We start from the raw sequence: 17,604 nt of genomic DNA, 5'->3' as shown, positions 1-17,604 counted from the left end.
CATCAAAATGTTCATAAATCAATTGTTAGTTTCATTTCTAATTATTTTAATAGACATGAACATAATATGACAGTATATTCCCTCCAACTAATTTCTTATACGTTATAAAATAAACACACTGGATATTTCAAGTAATTAGTTACTTTCTTTCATTGAAATCCGACATTAATATAATTTTGATACAAATGCAGATTTATTTCAACTTGTAACATCACTGCGTAATTAAAATGAAGTGGGATTTTTACATAAATTGTGACTGCACTATAATGTGTTAAAATATTTGTGTATCAGTAGTAATATTTTATACAACACAGTTACAGTTAAGTCATGTCATCATTAGATTTTATATTATGGCGGTTGTGTTGCATCTAAAGCTACACCACACAAGATAATATGTTAGATTTAAAAAAATAACAATTTTAGCTTAATAATTTATGGTGTAAGTTACTGGTACAGGGTACTGCTTAATTTTCAGTGAAGTAAAGTTATAATACTTTTGAAAATATCCAAGTTTAACATGAATAATAAACAATGTTACATGTACTACAGTGAATGAAACTTACTTTATGTTAATTTCGTCCCTTTGTTTCACTGATGCACAAACAAATTTTAGTCATGAACGTACTGATGGATAAGGTGCTGGTAATGCTTAATTTCCAGTGAAGTAAAGTTATAATATACTTTTGAAAGTATGCAATTTTAACATGAATAATAAACAATGTTACATATACTGCAGTGAATGAAACTTATTTTATGTTAATTTAATCTCTTCCTTCACTGGTTCACCAACAAATCATGGAAGTACTGATGGATAAGATAGTTTCGCCTGACATTATTTTCTGCTACATTTGGGTGGTTGTTAGCTGCTTGAGGGAACTTATGCACAGCGTTAATGGTATCCAGCTGGTCATCAGTAACAGGAGGTATATTTTCATTCTCATTGCAAGCTATATTGTGTAAAATAGCTGTTGCCACAATTACACTTTGAATTCTGTCCAATTTTAGTCTGATTCCAGTAGTTAAAACAGGAAATCTTTTCTATACCCCATAGCTCCTCTCTACTCGACTTCCAGTCCTTGTGATGGCCTCCTGAAAAAGTTGTTCCTCTGGCGTGTGTGTAATTGTCAGTGGTGTAATGAGATAATTTTGTACAGCATATCCACTATCTCCAACTAGAATGGCTGCACCAAATTCTCCATCTTCAAATCGCCTCTTAATTTTTGAAGAATTAAAAATATGTGAGTCATCAGATGAGCCTGGCCACCTAGCCACAATGTCTCGAATCAACAAGGAAGAATCAGACAATTTGCACATTAATTGAAACAAATTCCTTGCGATTTCTGAATATTTCTGTATCTCCTCCACCTGGTGATTGTATTTTCACATGTGTTCAGTCAATTGCACTTATATAGTTAGGAAAACGCGAAATCGTATAAATTCCGTGCTTAACCATTGCCGTTCCTTTAGGTGTTGTTGGCATGTTGATACAACGCTGTGACAAATGCCCTATAGCTGTAGAAACTTTTACAAAGACTGAGAGAACAGAGACTGGAATTAGAGTACAGAGAGTGGACTGAGAGGACAGAGAATGATCTGAGAGTACAGAGAGTGAACTGAAAGTACAGAGAGTGAACTGAGAGTACAGAGAGTGGACTGAGAGGACAGAGAGGAGCCTGGGAGGATAGATAGAGCACTGAGGGATATGGAGTAAGCTAAGAGAACAGAGACTGAACTGAGTGGCAAGAAGGTGGAGAGCGAGGATGGTGAGTAGACTGAGAGACCAGAGAGTGGACAGAGGGGACAGAGAGTAGACTGAGAGGAAAGGAAATGGACAGAGATTACAGAGAGTGAATTGAGAGTACAGAGAGTAAACTGAGGGGCAGAGAATGGAATGAAGGGACAGAGTGGACTGAGACGACAGGGAGAGGACTCAGACAAAAGTATGTAGCCTGAGAGGATAGGGAGTGGACTGAGAGGATAAGGAATGGGCAAGAGGAGTGGGAATGAGCTAAGGGAACAGCGAGTGAACTGAGAGAAAAGAGAGTGGACACAGAGAATGTTGAGTATATTGAGAGAACAGAGAGTGGACTGAGAGGACAGAGAAGGGGCAGAGATTACAGAGAGTGAATTGAGAGTACATTGTGTGGATTGAAAGGACGGAAAGTGATACAAAGAAAACTGAGAGGATGGAGTGGGCTGAGGAGAAAAAGAGTGAACTGAGAAGACGCAGATTGGGCTGAGAGGAGAGAGAGAGAGAGAGGACTGAGGTAGTAGAACAGGGAAAGGAAACAGAGTGGACCGATATCAAAGAGAGAGTACTGAAATTACAGTGAGTGAGCACAGAGAGGACTGAGAGGAAAGAATTCTGAATCGCAGTTTCCCCAATTCACTCTCAGTCCACTCTCTATCCTCTCAGTTCTCTCTCTGTACACTCAATCCACTCTCAGTTTTTCACCCCACTCTGTCCTCTCTGTCACCTGAGTCCATATTCTGTACTCTCTGTCCTCTCGATCCACACTGTCTCTCCTCTCTGTTCTCTCAGTCCACTTTCTGTCACCTCTGTCTACTCTCTGTCCCTTCCCTGTTGTCTCAGTCACTCTCTGTCCTATCAGTCCACTCTTTGCCTTCTCAGTCCACTCTCTGTCTTCACTCTGTCCTCTGAGCCCACACTCTGTCCTCTCAGTCAACTCTATCCTCTTTGTCCACTCTCTCTTCTCTCAATTCACCCTCTGGTCCCTCTCTATTCTTTTAGTTCCCTCGCTATCCCCACAGTGCTCCATCTATTCTCTCAGTCTACTCTCTGTCCTCTCAGTCCACTGCCTGTCCTTTCATTCCACTCTCTGTAGGCCTACTCACAGTTCACTCTCTGTATTTTAGTCCACTCTATGTACACTCAGTTCACTCTGTCACTTTTGTGCCTTCTCTGCCCTTTGCCTTCCCTCTGTCCACTCTCTCTCGTCTCAAAGTTCAGTTCATGAAGGAAATAGAAGAGTGAGAATAAAACAATGACTGAGAAGACAGTGATGACTGAAATTTAGTGGATGGGGTTCAATATGTAAGGTTTTTTTAGATTTAGATTTTCCAGCAAACCCTTCATACCCACATTAATGAATTTTAATTTTAAGGATCTCGAACTAAGGAGATAACATGCTCACTAGGTTCAAACTACAGTCCGATATTTAATGGACGGGATTCATTATGTATACAAGTTTAGGTTTTTCCTGCAATTCTTTATTCCTACAATAAGCAATTATACATTTTCAGGGCTCGAACTCAGGACCCGTCATTGGGTTAAAACTACAGACTGTAATGTTGCGGAAGATTTGCATTGTGTATACCAGTTTTTAGTTTTTCCCGAAATGTTTTATTCCTTTAATAAAAAATTATAAATTTTCGAGGCTCGAACTCAGAGAATAATACCGTCATTGGGTTCAAACTACAGGCTGTAATTTGGCGGAAGATGTGCATTGTGTATACAAGTTTTAAATTTTTCCTGCAATTTTTATGTCTTTAATGAAAAATTATAAGTTTACGGGGCTCAGACCCAGGAAATAATGCCGTCACTGGGTCCAAACTACAGACTGTAATTTGGCGGAAGTCGAGCAGTGTGTATACAAGTTTTTAGATTTTTCCTGGAAATTTTTATGCCTCTAATAAACAATTATAGCCTACACTTTCGGTATTCGAACTCAGAAAATATTGCCGTCACTTTGTCCAAACAAGAGACTGTAATTTGGCAGAAGATGTGCATTGTCTATACAAGTTTTCAGATTTTTCCTGAAATTTTTTATGTCTCTATTGCGGGAGATCTTTAGGTCTCTAATATAGGCTGGGAGCTGCATCCGTCCCGGTTGTGAAGACCGTTTCGGTATTGCAGCAACCATTGCCTTCTTTATGCACTCCATCAGGTCACTAACTGACCTATATATCCCTGCCGGAGTGACTTCAGGGGGGAGTGGTGGAAGCGTAGCGGCTACCTGGTCTTGGAAGAACACCCAGTCTGCCGCCTTGTAGTTGAATTTCTCAGCGGTTGGGGAGAGTTCGACTGGGTGCATGATCTCCATTATCACCGGTAGGTGGTCGGACGGAAGATCATCCAGGGTTGTTAGTCTCGCTCTGGTTGTGAGACCTTTCACCAGAGCGATGTCCAATTTGTCAGGGAGTTGATTTGCAGCATCCAGTACGTGTGTGGGTTCCCTAGGGGCCATCACGACGTATCCGTTTCCTGTAGAATTTAGAAAAAGCCTATCGCCCTGCCGATTGGAGCGTTGATAGTTCCAGCTAGTGTGCTTCGCGTTGAGGTCGCCGGCGACTACGAATCTATCGGATAGATTTGTCACTATATCTAAATCGCGTTCATTTAGTGTGCCCGGAGGACTGTAGGCAGCCATAAGCAGAAAGGGGAGTCTGCCTAAGTAGGCTCTAATAGCCACTGCCTCTAATGTTGCTAGCTGGGGAAGGAGATACTCACAGTGCGCGTTCGAAGAACGAACGAACACCGCTACACCTCCGCCTCTTCCTCCGCCTCCGCCTGGACAGAAAGTCGTGGGTTATATAGATGTTGGGCTGTCTCAGGTGTTACGGGATTGGTGGCGGATCAGCCAATCCGGGGCCGGTAATTATCATTCCTCGTAAGTTCCGCCCTTCCTGTGATTCTTGTGTGAAGTTTGGCGGGCGACGAATCCTGTTCCGCCGGTTGGAATCAGTTGCTGTCTTCGGTCCGTGATCTTCGTGACCTTGATTGTAAGAGGGCCTAAGCTGGTCCAAGGCCGGTGTCCATGCCTGACTGAGCTGTAGTCCTCTGTCTCTGTTAAAGTTGTTTTTCTCCAACTTAATCACTATGGCCTCCTTGATTGTACGATCCCAGTAGTGGCTTGATTTGTTAATGACCTTGGTGTGGTTAAATAATATTTTATGCTCCTTTTCTATGCTGTGTTGCGCCACTACAGATTTCTCCGGGTAATAGAGCCTCAGGTTCCTCTTATGCTCTTTGATTCTGTCTTCTATTGTGAGGCCAGTCTGCCCTGTGTATACTTCGCCGCACTCACATGGAATCTTGTAAATCCCTGGTGATCTTAGGCCCTGACTGTCTTTAACCTGACGTAGATGACTTCGGATTTTGCTCTGTGGTTTATGTATGGTTTTGATATTTAGCTTCTGGAGGATTCTGCTTATTTTGTGTGAGACACTCCCGCAGAATGGAATGAAAGCTTTCTTTGTCGGTTCTTGTTTGCTGTCTAAGTCTATTGTGTTTCTTCTCGTGGTAGCTTGTTTAAGGGCTTTGTTGATGTCTCTCCAGCTGATATCCCGCGAAAACATATTAGCGAACCAACGCCGAGAAAGCCTCAAATCATTCATTCGTTTATGATGTCTGTACCTGGTCTAAAACCTGCCTGGGAAGGGGGAATATGTTCTGATCCATGAATATGTACATTAATTGTTTTAAGTCCAGTTCCCACAGTGTTTGTTTCTGTGATGGATTTTATGCTGGGAGCGCTGACGGCTGCCCTGCATGCTTGCTTGCTGGAAATCCTGCCCCCTGGTGACTGCTTTGTTAGCTATCATGGTGAATTTCGAGATTAGGTTGCTCGCTATTTTTCGTGTTGGCTTGCAGGCTGGAACCAAAGATGTTAATATAGTATCACTGCTGAAACTATGTTGCCATGTTCGTTGTTTTCCAACTACATCTGTTTTGTTCTGTAGTCCTTAGTTTCTAAGAAAGAGCAATTAAGTATGGGACTTTAGATGTTTTACACTTCTAATTTAATTATTTTATTATAATATTTACTATTGTTAATGTAGAACTTTATTTTCCACTCACGGTTTAGTTTCTTTCTCATCATAAGTGTTGTGGCAACAGATGAAGTAGCAAATAATTTTCAAATTTGAACTGTAAAAGAGCCAGCTGCATATAAACAGTACCCAATGTAGTAACAAACACGGAAGCTAGCAGCAGCATCAGAGCATCAAGCTTGCTGGCCAGCAAGGAAACAAGCAAGAAATCAAGCACCGTGGGAACTGGGCTTTAGTATACGTTCTAATTTCTTTCATATAGTTAGTGTAGTTACCCGGGTTAGTTAGCAAATACTTTTATTCCCAAACCCCATAAGAACCTAATTACAATCTGAAATTTACAAAACATGTACAAAGTGCTCACTTCAGATCATCATTACAGCAACTTAGCCTGCATACAGAAGTCATTTATGAATCGGGAAATATTGTTAGCTTTTGCACAATGTCTTCCAACCTCACTCATGGTCCTCCCGCTATTTGGAACCAATTTTTGATATGATCAAAGAAAAAGAGCCTAACATTACAAACATCCATTTCTGGAGTAATAGTGCCTCCAGCGAATACAGGTAGAAGCAGTATTTTTACTTTGCTTGCAAAATTCCTTTTGAAAAAGGATTCTAAACAGTATCTTGGAACTTCTGGTAGAGTGGGCATGGTCGTGGTGCTCCAGATGGAGTAGGAGGGACCATAAAGAGATGTGCAGATCAGATTGTAGCTAATGGACATGACATGACATTACCAATACTAAGATGTTCTGCGAGATGGTAGCACCAAATACAAAAATAAAACTGTTCCATTACCTCCAGAGAGAATTAATGGGACATATAAAGAAAACAGTGCCGAAAACCATGAAAATTCATCAGATTATAAGTTCTCAGTCTTACATAATGAAATGCTGTATGCTTCACTTGCAACAGAGAACATTGAGTCATGCCGCGTCAAATTACACAGCAATAAAACACGACCTTCTCGTAAATGGTGGAATTTTTTTTCATGAATTCCAGACATCAAATAAGGAGACGCATATTGTTTTTTTTGTCACAATTATTAATTATTTGTGTAGTTATGACTATTTGAAATTACGCAAATTATGCGAGCACTGTTACATAAACTCACTTGGAACTCTGTGTCTACATGTAATTGAGATTTGCGGTTTGGCGCATTTGAAAGACTAAATACAACACTTGTTATTACTTTAGGCCTATCACAAATAAATTTAAAATTTGGCCTAATTTTTTAATAATTTCTTTTTGAAAGCAAAATTACTATATTAAATAGCCAAGTTAAAAATCTGAAAAAAAAAAACTACTACATTTAGAAATGTGGGATCTGCACACATACATTTGTAACAATTTATTTTCCGGAGGCATGCATGCGCTCGCGATTCCCAGCTAATGAACTGCTTGTGGCTGTAGGCTAGAAGGCTGGCCATGGAAAGTTTTACGAAATCCCCCATTGCATATAATAATTGATGTCGTCACACTACAATACAAATACATTCATTCATCAAATAATTAATACCTTAAGGAACAGTAAATATCTTATTTAGAGTTATTTTATTATTGCCAGCTCAGCTAAGAGGGGGAGCCCTTCACAATGCTCTATGTTTATACTGTAATATAGCCAAATGTTTAACGATAGCAAGGCTGGGTAAGGTAGTGCTGCTTATGATTAGGTTTTTCTCCGGAGCAGTTGTTTGCGCTCTTTCATTCGGAGTCCTCTGGTTACCTCCGATTGATGCTGCACAGGTTGTATAAGTGCTGTGGTGAGACATACTCTTTCCGCTGAGCATTCCTTTAATCGGATCAGGTAGTGATTCGAGTCCACTGACATCCGCGTATCTTTTAAAATAAGTTGTAATTTGTTGTTGCTTATTCTCTCTTTTATGTTTATCTCTCTCTCTTTCTTCGGCTCTTTTTTTTTTTTATTTTTTTGCTTGAAGTTCTGCGTTAGCTGACAGATTTTTTTATAGTTTTGAAATTCATAGTATATATGGAAAGGCGTATTGTTATTGATCAAATTAATAACATTAAATCTAATTGCAAAACTAACGCAGAAATAAAGCTTTTCAGTAGCTAATGTAAACATTTATACTGTAGTTATCCTGGAGACACTCGTTTATTCGCAAACAGTTTCTGTCAATTATTATTCTAATCGGTTTAGTCTAATGTAAAAATATTAAGAGAGTTTAAGAATGGAACAAAATAAACGTGTGGTATCAGTGGGTTAAAGTTTACTGTCCAAAATAATTTATTCATATTCTTCACCAGACAGGATAGTGATCATTGTGTTAAAGGGTGTCAGTATTTGAACTGCCTCTTCTGAAACGCGCCACTCTTTCCCTGTAATAAAAATATAAGCAGATATCAACTTAAGGATAATTGTAATTGTATTATTACCACACGTTTCTTTAGTTCCATTCAGAAACTCAATATTTTAATCTAAACAGTAAAATATAACTCAAGTTGTCTTTTAAATATTTCATATATTTTTTATTGCCTCGAAAGTTACGTTTTAGAGAATTTTCAAGATTTTTTTCTATACTGTGAGCCTTTGGGAACAATAGTACTAAAAAAAATTTAAATAGAAATCGTATCAAATGCTTTGTGAAATTGTTTTTGTCGGCGCTTTCATCAAGTTCGTGACTGTGCAATCGCTTCAAATGGTCTAACATATTCGAAGTTCACCACCCTTAGAGTAAATTCACTCACAAAGTTTACAGCGTACGACTTTATTATTATCTTCAACTAAATTAAAGAATTTCCATGCGACCGATATTCGATTTGGTGCCATTTTATTCCACTCACAACCACCGTCAGACCGTACGCGTCGGCCGTCCTTGAGCTAACTGTCACTTTGCTCCGAACCACTGCATCCCTCTGTATGTCCCCTGTTCCAACTTCGATAGTACCGGAGATCACCGGTGGAGAGCTTTATTCGTAATATCCGATTCCTCTGCGGTAGTAGTCACGCCGATGAACAGCACTAGGGTAAGGTAGTAAACTTTATGGCAGTAAACAGATGGCAGGAGACAAAATAGAAGAGAAAAATAATCAGTCAGGGTTTGAATTTCATGGAGTGACGTGACTTTTATACAACATGAGTGACAGTAAAGATCGCGTAATATATAACAAGTGTTTAAATCCATTTGACCTTCTTAATCACGCTTTTAAAAAGAAAAGTACACTAAGACGCGTAAGTCCTGATTTATTGATAAAGCTCAATTTAAAGGAGTCTTTGAATTGCGAATATGTGATTCGTTCCATAAAATATCTATCAACTTCCAGATATGTCAGGTGAAATTATATGTGAAGCTGGTAGTTCTTGTGATATTAATAAACATAAATCAAATGAAAGTGTGAACAGAGAAAGTGATTGTCCCAGTTCTTCTTCTAGCAGTTCTATGGATACAGTGCTAGAAATCAGTAATATTGAGGAATTAAACAAAAGTTTGATGTCAATAGAATCCCCTACCAAGAAAAGAAAACTACAACAAAAATGATACCCCCATGAAAAGTTTAAAAAAGTAAAAGGCTCCCTAGCAAGTAAAGTTTTCCATGTAGAAGATGCATTGTCATCCCTTCAAAAGTCAGCCATATTTTATTTCTGACGGAATGCAAAGAAAAGGTAAAACCTGAAAATTACATAGTTATTGCAGACTTTTCTGAAAATTATTCATTTGTAATACAAGATTCAGTACAAGGTATACATTGGAACAAATACCAAGCCACAATACATCCTTTCGTAGTATATTTCAAGGAATAAGCACAAAAACCAAACTGAAAATTTGCATGCTAGATACCACGATCACTACACATTGTTTCGTAAGTAATTAAATTTCCGTGAAACTACTGAAGATCCCAATGTGATTTTTTCTGGAATTATTAAGAATACTTCTGTGCACCTAGTAGGCATTTTTTTAGATTTTTAATATGGCTATTTCACATTTGAAAATTGAATCATAAAAAAGTATCTGTAATAATTATATTAAAATTAGTTAGTAAATGTTTAACAAAAGACAGTACTTTAAGCTTTTAAATGCATTTTTTCTTTGAAAAAGATTTTAACATTAATATCATCAGAAATATGACGCCTTAAATGTTGCATTGAATTTTAACATGCAATATTTTAAAAACATGTGGACTTAGGAGGAAATAGAAATACACCTGTTGGTTTATAAGACCCATAGAGTTGGTAAAAATAATATAAATGGAATCAGAAATATGAAGGTCAAAATTTGTATAATTTTGTGTGATTTGACGTGGAATGAATGCATTGCAACTGTCATCAAATGGCGACATTTAAATTTCCTTATTTATTTAGATACCAAAAGAGAAGGAAGAGAAGGATATCCTCTTTAAATTTAGGAAAGAAAATCTTCACAAAATACATTTTTGTTGTTAAGATGGCAGTTTTATTTATATTTTATGTAAAATAATATTTTGAATTGCAAGTAAAAATATGTGCATCATATATGTAGAGAAATTATTATTTTTATATAAGAAAGTGAAAATAAACATGTGTTCCTTGTATTTCTGTATATGATTGTGTGCATGTACGATTGTGTGCATGTTTGTATTTATGTGTCAGTAAATGCATATTTTGAAATAGCATTCAGAACTGTAGTAATATAAAGCCGACAACATTGAAAAGATGACTAACTCTGAACATTTCAGTTAAATGCTCTGATCAGTATAAAAAATGTGTGCAATAAACCAGTTCACTTAAACTGAAGTGTTTCAAGTAATTTGGGGAATTTATAATTTTCCATATTTCTGATCCTCTGTATTGCTGCGAACCCAGAGAATCACCCATGTATTATTTTTTAACAACTGATTCATCAATCATTGCATTTATTTGTATACATTTTATCACTGAATGTTGTTGTTCATTATTGAAAAAAAAAAACTTGTTCCTAATTATGAGACATATAATAGGCAAGAAACTTTTCCAAAATGTCGTGAAAATATTGAATTTTAGAAATTTATTTTCCATGTACGAACATGAAGTCTAATTTTTATTTCCAGTGCAATGAAATCTACATACAGGGCTTTCATTTGAAAACTTCCCAGTCTAAATAACTAATTATTAAGATTGAATTCAATTTAAACAAAAAGCACATCAATTTAGATATTGATGGGGAAGTCTGAAACCAGGCTTAATTGAATTTTAGATTTCACCTCCCCATCCTCGAGCCACACCCACTTTGAAATTTCAAATGGCACCTCTATATTTTTATGCTTGAACCAGCCATACCCATGCGCTTCTCTGAACTTTTTAGAATTAAATATTGACAAATATAAATACAGTTTTGTAATTAATCAATAATAGCTTTTTGTATGTTGCAAGTTGTTTGCTCCTGAATCATTTTCAAAGTTGTATTTAAAACTGTGAATTTAACTGTTATTATCATGCAATACTTCCTGGAGTTGTTCAGTCAACTCTACTATTAAGATTGATACTATCCCAGTCGGGAGGTTTTTTCCGGGCTTTTCCCTCAACTCAATATGAGCAAATACTGGGTAACTATCGGTGCTGGAACCCGGATTCATTTCACCGGCATTATCACCTTCATCTCACTCAGATGCTAAATAACCTAAGATGTTGATATAGTGTCGTACAATAACCTACTAAAAAAAGTAAAAAAAAATGATACTATATTAGACCTAATAGACAATTGGTCAGTGTCTGAAATGAAATATACTTGTGAGAACTGAAAGCTCTTACCCTCAGCTGGAAGAGGATTTCCAATTAAATGATAAGCCTATGCTTGAACTTTAAATGATGGCGTAGAATTAATTTTATGTATTTTCTTTACACCAAACGATGCCACTTGAAATAAGATGTTGTACTGTCTTATATTATATTATTTAAAAAATGTGTTGATAATGGATGTACTCAGATAAGTAAGTTTTTAATTTGTTGTGAGACTCTTCAATCTCAGAAGGAACAACTTTTACAACAGCACAACATAATCTGCTTGGCTCATTACCCAATTTTCTTGCACTGCATTTATTGCATAGTTTATTCATTTTATCTATTTTAACACTATTCAATTGAGTACAGTTAAAATTTGGATTATAAAATAATGCAGTGCTAAGTTAACATACGATTACTGCATACTAAATCAATACACTCGCTCTGTTCATTAATTCTCTGAGATCAGAATGATTGCAGTGCATAAATATTATTTAAAAAAACACAGGAAACAAATATACAGAATAGCCTATCAAGTTTTCTGTGCATAAGAAGCTATTTTAATCTTACCTGTCCTCGATTCACTCAGAAGTTACTGTAATAACATTATATCATTATGTCCATCTAGAGAAGCTACACTTTCCAATGGTGAAATGATAATTATACAAATCGGTTAATTAACTTCAGAGATTACTTCATACAAACACAAGAACATTCTCTGTGTGTTAATAGCTTCTGTTTGTTGTTGTCCAAAGCCCCTTATAGACGAAGTCATTTGTTTTTATTTCATTGCAGCCCATTAGGTGGCATTGTTATTTTTAAACTCATTTATGTCATTAAATATCAGTCCTATCAAAACTTTGCATAGAATAAAACTTATCGGAAATCATTTTTAAAGAAACTTTTGTTATGTAACATTTTTCATGAAAATAAATAATAAGGGAGATATTTCGATTTATTTCATTCAAGCTGCCTTATAACCCCCTTTTAAATAAAGTATTTTGAATGCCATATAGCCTAAAATCTAAGTTACAACGAACGTAATTTATATTCCAATTCTCATATAAATCGGTTCTGCCATTATCATGTGAAAAGGTAACAAACATCCAGATAGACAGATATACAAACAAAAATTAAAAAAAAAAAAAAAAGATAATTTCGGTTTCAGGATGGTTAATTATACATGTTAACACCAATTATTTCTAGAAAAGCGAAAATTACCAGTTAAATTTCGGTTACAGACTTATTATTAGTAGCTATAGATATGAAAGAACATTCAATTGTTTGGAGTGAAAATGGCACTCCAGACAATTGAATGTTCTTTCATATCTATTACCTGCATAGAATTGGAATATATCAGTCCCCTAACTGCCCATTGTGCAACTCAAACCAAGAAATGGATTCAGAACACCTCAAAATCTGTGCTTCACTGGCTGACCATGATAATATCTTTGAAAAATATTGGAGTACAAGAGGTCAAATGACTTTATTATCAAACGCCTGGCATTAGAAAACAACAACATTCAATTGTTTATGCACCTCATTCATTTATTTCTCATCTTTTGTTTTATATCGTTGCCTGGCAACCTCGATTGTTGTTACTGTTGATTAGATCTGAAGCTACAAATACCATTGAACATTTCTTGTAATAGTTATGTTCGTGTATTAAATTATTGTAAAATGGTGAATATCCTTCAAGAGAGAACAGAAATCATGTTTATTTATGGAGCTGAAAACCATTTTGCTTTCAACGAGAGGCATCCTGAGAAAAACGTAAGTTACCAATATGTCATAGATTTGAAGAAACTGGTTGTGTGCAATAAAGTAAATGGCCAACCTAGAAAACTCGATGAAACTGCGCAGATTGAAATACTAGGTCATTTCATTAATGAACCCACCACCTCCATTCCAAATGTAGCTGCTGTAACAAACATATCATTTGGTTGCATACATAAAGTGCTGAAAATGAACAAATTTTTCCCCTACAAAATACAAAGTCACCAACAGCTTAGCGAACACGATTTTTATACAAGAGTAGAATTTTGTGAACAGATGTCTCAGAGAATCGAAGATGATGCTGATTTTGTTCTTTGAAACCATTATTATATAGTAAATACAAACGTTATGTACTTATAATGCTGTTATTTGTGTATTAAAATTATTAAAAATTTATAAGAAATGAACCAATCAGAGTTGGAAAACGAAATTTACGACACAAGCTACTAAAAGTGTACTGAATATGAGGAAAAAATATGGAATCTGAAATCTCTCCCAGACATTGCGATGTATAGTTGTGCAAACTTGAAAAAAAAAATGGCGAAAATTTAAGACCAGAATATTTCTTTGCTTTATTATATATATATATATATATATATATATATATATATATATATATATATATATATATATAATATCAAATTTCAGCACTTTGTCATTGTATTATGTGATCCTCCTGTGGACAACTCTTGAAATTTTGGGATATAACTGTTTGCCTAATTTGTACTGTAAAAAAAGCTCTTTCAAATGATGTATGAGTAAAATATTATCATTAGTCCTTTGCTTTTAATGAGGAATATTCAACATCACATTTTGTATTCCATTGCTGATTTAAAAAAAAATTTGACAGCCCTGGCATGCAAACTATTTACATTTCACGATTTTCCTTTCCTTTCAGAATTATGCATGTTATATTTAACTATTATCCTATGATGCCCATTTTAGTGATCCTTGGTTTCATTCATGATATAATTTTACTAGTAGCATTAATAAGAATATTGTTCTAATAATTGTTCACTTTATAATTATATATATATATATATATATATATATATATATATATATATATACATACATACATACATATAAAGGGTATTTCAAAAATACGGGGCATAATTTCAGGTATGTATTTCCCACATGTAGACAATCAAAATAGTTCATTACAACATGTGTCCGGAAATGCTTCATTTCCGAGTTATGGCCTTCACAACATTGAAATTCACCAGAAAGTTTTTCTTTTCGCAGGTCGTTGTCATTACAGAAGATATTCAAAATGTCCACCTCCTGCTTGAATACAGACCTCACATCGATGTCTCATTGACCTGCGAACACGATCCCAAACTCCAGGAGTATTGTGTATGTCCTCAGAACATGCCACAATTCGATTCTGAAGGGATTCCAAATCAGACACCGGAGACGAATAAACCAATGATTTTAAATGGCCCCACAAGTAGAAATCGAGAGGGTTCAGATCAGGTGAACGTGGAGGCCAAGCAATTGAGCCACCTCTACCTATCCATCGATCAGGAAACCTTCGATCCAAGTACCAGCGAGCCATACGACTGAAGTGTGCAGGAGCGCCATCATGCAAGAAGCGAATGTGTTGACGATTGATCAGTGGAGTGTCTTCTAAAACATAAGCTATGGTGTTTTCCAGGAAGTTTGTGTACGCCTGCCCCGTAAGTCTGTTCACAAGTACATGCGGTCCAACTAATCGATCACCAATGATACCGGCTCACATGTTGAGGGAGAACCGCACCTGGTGATAAGATGGAACAGTTGCACGTGGGTTTTCATACGCCCATACATGCTGATTGTGGAAATTTGTTATGCCATCTCGTGTGAACTGTGCTTCATCTATAAATAATACTAAGGCAGGAAAGTTCGGATTTACACCACACTGCTGCAAGAACTACTGACAGAACCTAACTCGTGCAGGGTAATCTGCTGGTGACAGGGCCTGTACACGCTGCAAATGATAAGGATACAATTGATACTCTTTCAACAGTCTTCAGACAATCGTATGAGGAACATTGACTTGCAACGCTACCCTTCATGTGCTGATAGAAGGAGTCATGTTCACAGCCTCCAGAATCTCCCCCTGTACTTCTGGTGTTGTAGATCTTGGTCGTCCCCTTCCCAAACCAGGAGAGTTAAATTTTCCATACTCGCACAGACAGTAATGGAGACGTACAAATGTCTTCCGATCTGGACATTGTCGCTGTGGGTACCTCTCCTGGTACAAACGACGAGCCAGCGCAGCATTGCCGTCCGCCTTACCGTACATGAAGTGTATCTCTGCCAGCTCTTGATTTGAATACATGTCGCACAGTCTAACGCCTACACAACACTGAATGTAACCTTCGCCTCGGAATGAACTGTCAGAGTGCCCTCTTAATGTCTCCTTTGACAGCAACGACCTGCGGAAAGAAAAACGTTCCGGTGAATTTCAATGTTGTGAAGGCCATAACTCGGAAATAAGCATTTCCGGACACATGTTGTAATGAACTATTTTGATTATCTACATGTGGGAAATACCTGAAATTATGCCCCGTATTTTTGAAGTATATATATATATATATATATATATATATATATATATATATATATATATACTCACACACACACACACACACACACACATTGATGACAGTCATGCAACACTTTTTTTTTTAATTGGTTTAGTTCACATGGAATGACCCAGTGATCAACTGTTGAAGAGTTAACATATGTCATTACAATTTAGTTTTTAATCTAACCAAGTTGCATATATTTATGCCTCTGACACTATTATCTAATTGGTAACTCTTTAAAGAATCAATTAATACCAACTTTAACCCCCAGTTGTAAAAGACACAAAAATAAAAATTTATTTAAGTATAAAATTTCACTAAATGATTCACTATCGGGACATCAACCCTAACTGCAAAGAAGGCAGCATGGCAAGGCAGAACAAGCGTGTTGGGTGCTGTGTTGCTAGCCACCCTTCTGACCCCTCCTTCATGCAAACAAACCATCTTCCAATAATGAAATCGAATTTATAGTTTCTTTATTTTCTGCAGAAAAGCAATTTATTGCCTGCACATGTCTCGTGGACAACAGTGGACAGCGTGGATTCTAGCTCTGATTTTAAATGCAAAGTGGAAATGGAGGACACTCCAATGCTAAATACATTATCTGTTGTGAAGTGCGAACCAGAGGTGAGTGGAAATTATTGATTCCTTTCTGTCAACGCTTTTGCTCTAGAGTTCCTCTTTTGCCACTAACAACAGTTTAACTCCCATTGCTTTGCAGTGCATGATTAATCCTTCAGCATTATTGGCACAATTTTAGTTAATCGTATTTTACCTCAGAGGACAGTGATGCATGGTATTAAGTTTCGGTTATATAAAAATTCATGTTATTTATGTCATTAGTTGCAGTGGGCCTTTGTGTAACCTTATTTAGAACTTTATAATATTGTGTCTTTTATTTCACACAACAATGTTGCTTTTATTCACAACAATAATCACTTTCTATAATTGAATTTAAACACTCCCGTCAGCAATGGGATTTTCACTCCACACAGCAACACAGTATTCGTTATTGCACCCCACAGACGACAATGACAATTCACTTGGATTATTGAGAACAACAATGTACTGCTAATCTCAACTAATGTTCACAAAGCACTATTTACAAAACAAAACTGTTAGTCCTCAGTTCACAGTTCGTTTGCCTTGGCTAGTTCTTCTAGTTCAATCACTCAAGTTCACAGTATATCGAACCCAAGACTTGCAGAGTCAGTCCACTGAACTTCGAACTCAAGACTTCTGGAGGCAGTCCAATGCTCTCGAACTCAAGTCTTCCAACTGCGTTGCTTCTGCCTGGGTGCTGCTCAAGTTCACTCACATGTCAAACTCTAGACTTCTGGGCGCTGCTGAACTCGCTGTCCAATACCAACAACTGACCTGCTCCTTCTTCGCGTCTCCTATTTATCACTAAACCATAGTTTCCAGAAAGTACGATGCTCGAAATTTCTACTTCTACAGACTTCTGTTCTCGCTGCTTCTTCCTGGACAATTCTGTTTGGGAGGTTTCGTCCCCCCCCCCCCTTCACCTTGCACAGGGAAGCACCTGCAGCTTTGGATCCCCTTTGCTTCATACCACACCGCAGCGGCCAGCGTTTCGACTCCCCTCAATGCCGCGCCCCCCCACCCCAGTGCTCTGCGGAGCTCACTTCGTCTCCCGCCAGTGGCATATACTGGTTAAAGGGTTTGGGCTACCACTGACCCTATTATTACACAAAATATATTTTTAAATCCCTATAATAAAATTCCTTACATATTTATGTGAATT

At 36.9% G+C, this 17,604-nt stretch overlaps 1 protein-coding gene across 4 annotated transcripts in view; it reads left to right on the top strand.

Moving 5' to 3' along the window:
• LOC138700129 (zinc finger protein 235-like) overlaps window positions 1–17,604 on the top strand; it is a 196,137-nt gene that overhangs the window by 147,267 nt on the left and 31,266 nt on the right. For all 4 annotated transcript variants that reach the window (XM_069826494.1, XM_069826493.1, XM_069826492.1 and 1 more), the window contains one exon: window positions 16,329–16,466. In XM_069826494.1, coding sequence (XP_069682595.1) covers window positions 16,413–16,466 — 54 coding nt within the window. In that variant the 5' untranslated portion in view covers window positions 16,329–16,412. The remainder of the gene's footprint in view (window positions 1–16,328; window positions 16,467–17,604) is intronic.

The sequence above is a fragment of the Periplaneta americana genome, chromosome 5, assembly GCF_040183065.1.
Source record: "Periplaneta americana isolate PAMFEO1 chromosome 5, P.americana_PAMFEO1_priV1, whole genome shotgun sequence".
Lineage (NCBI taxonomy): Eukaryota > Metazoa > Arthropoda > Insecta > Blattodea > Blattidae > Periplaneta > Periplaneta americana.
This window is presented reverse-complemented; position numbering and strand designations above follow the sequence as displayed.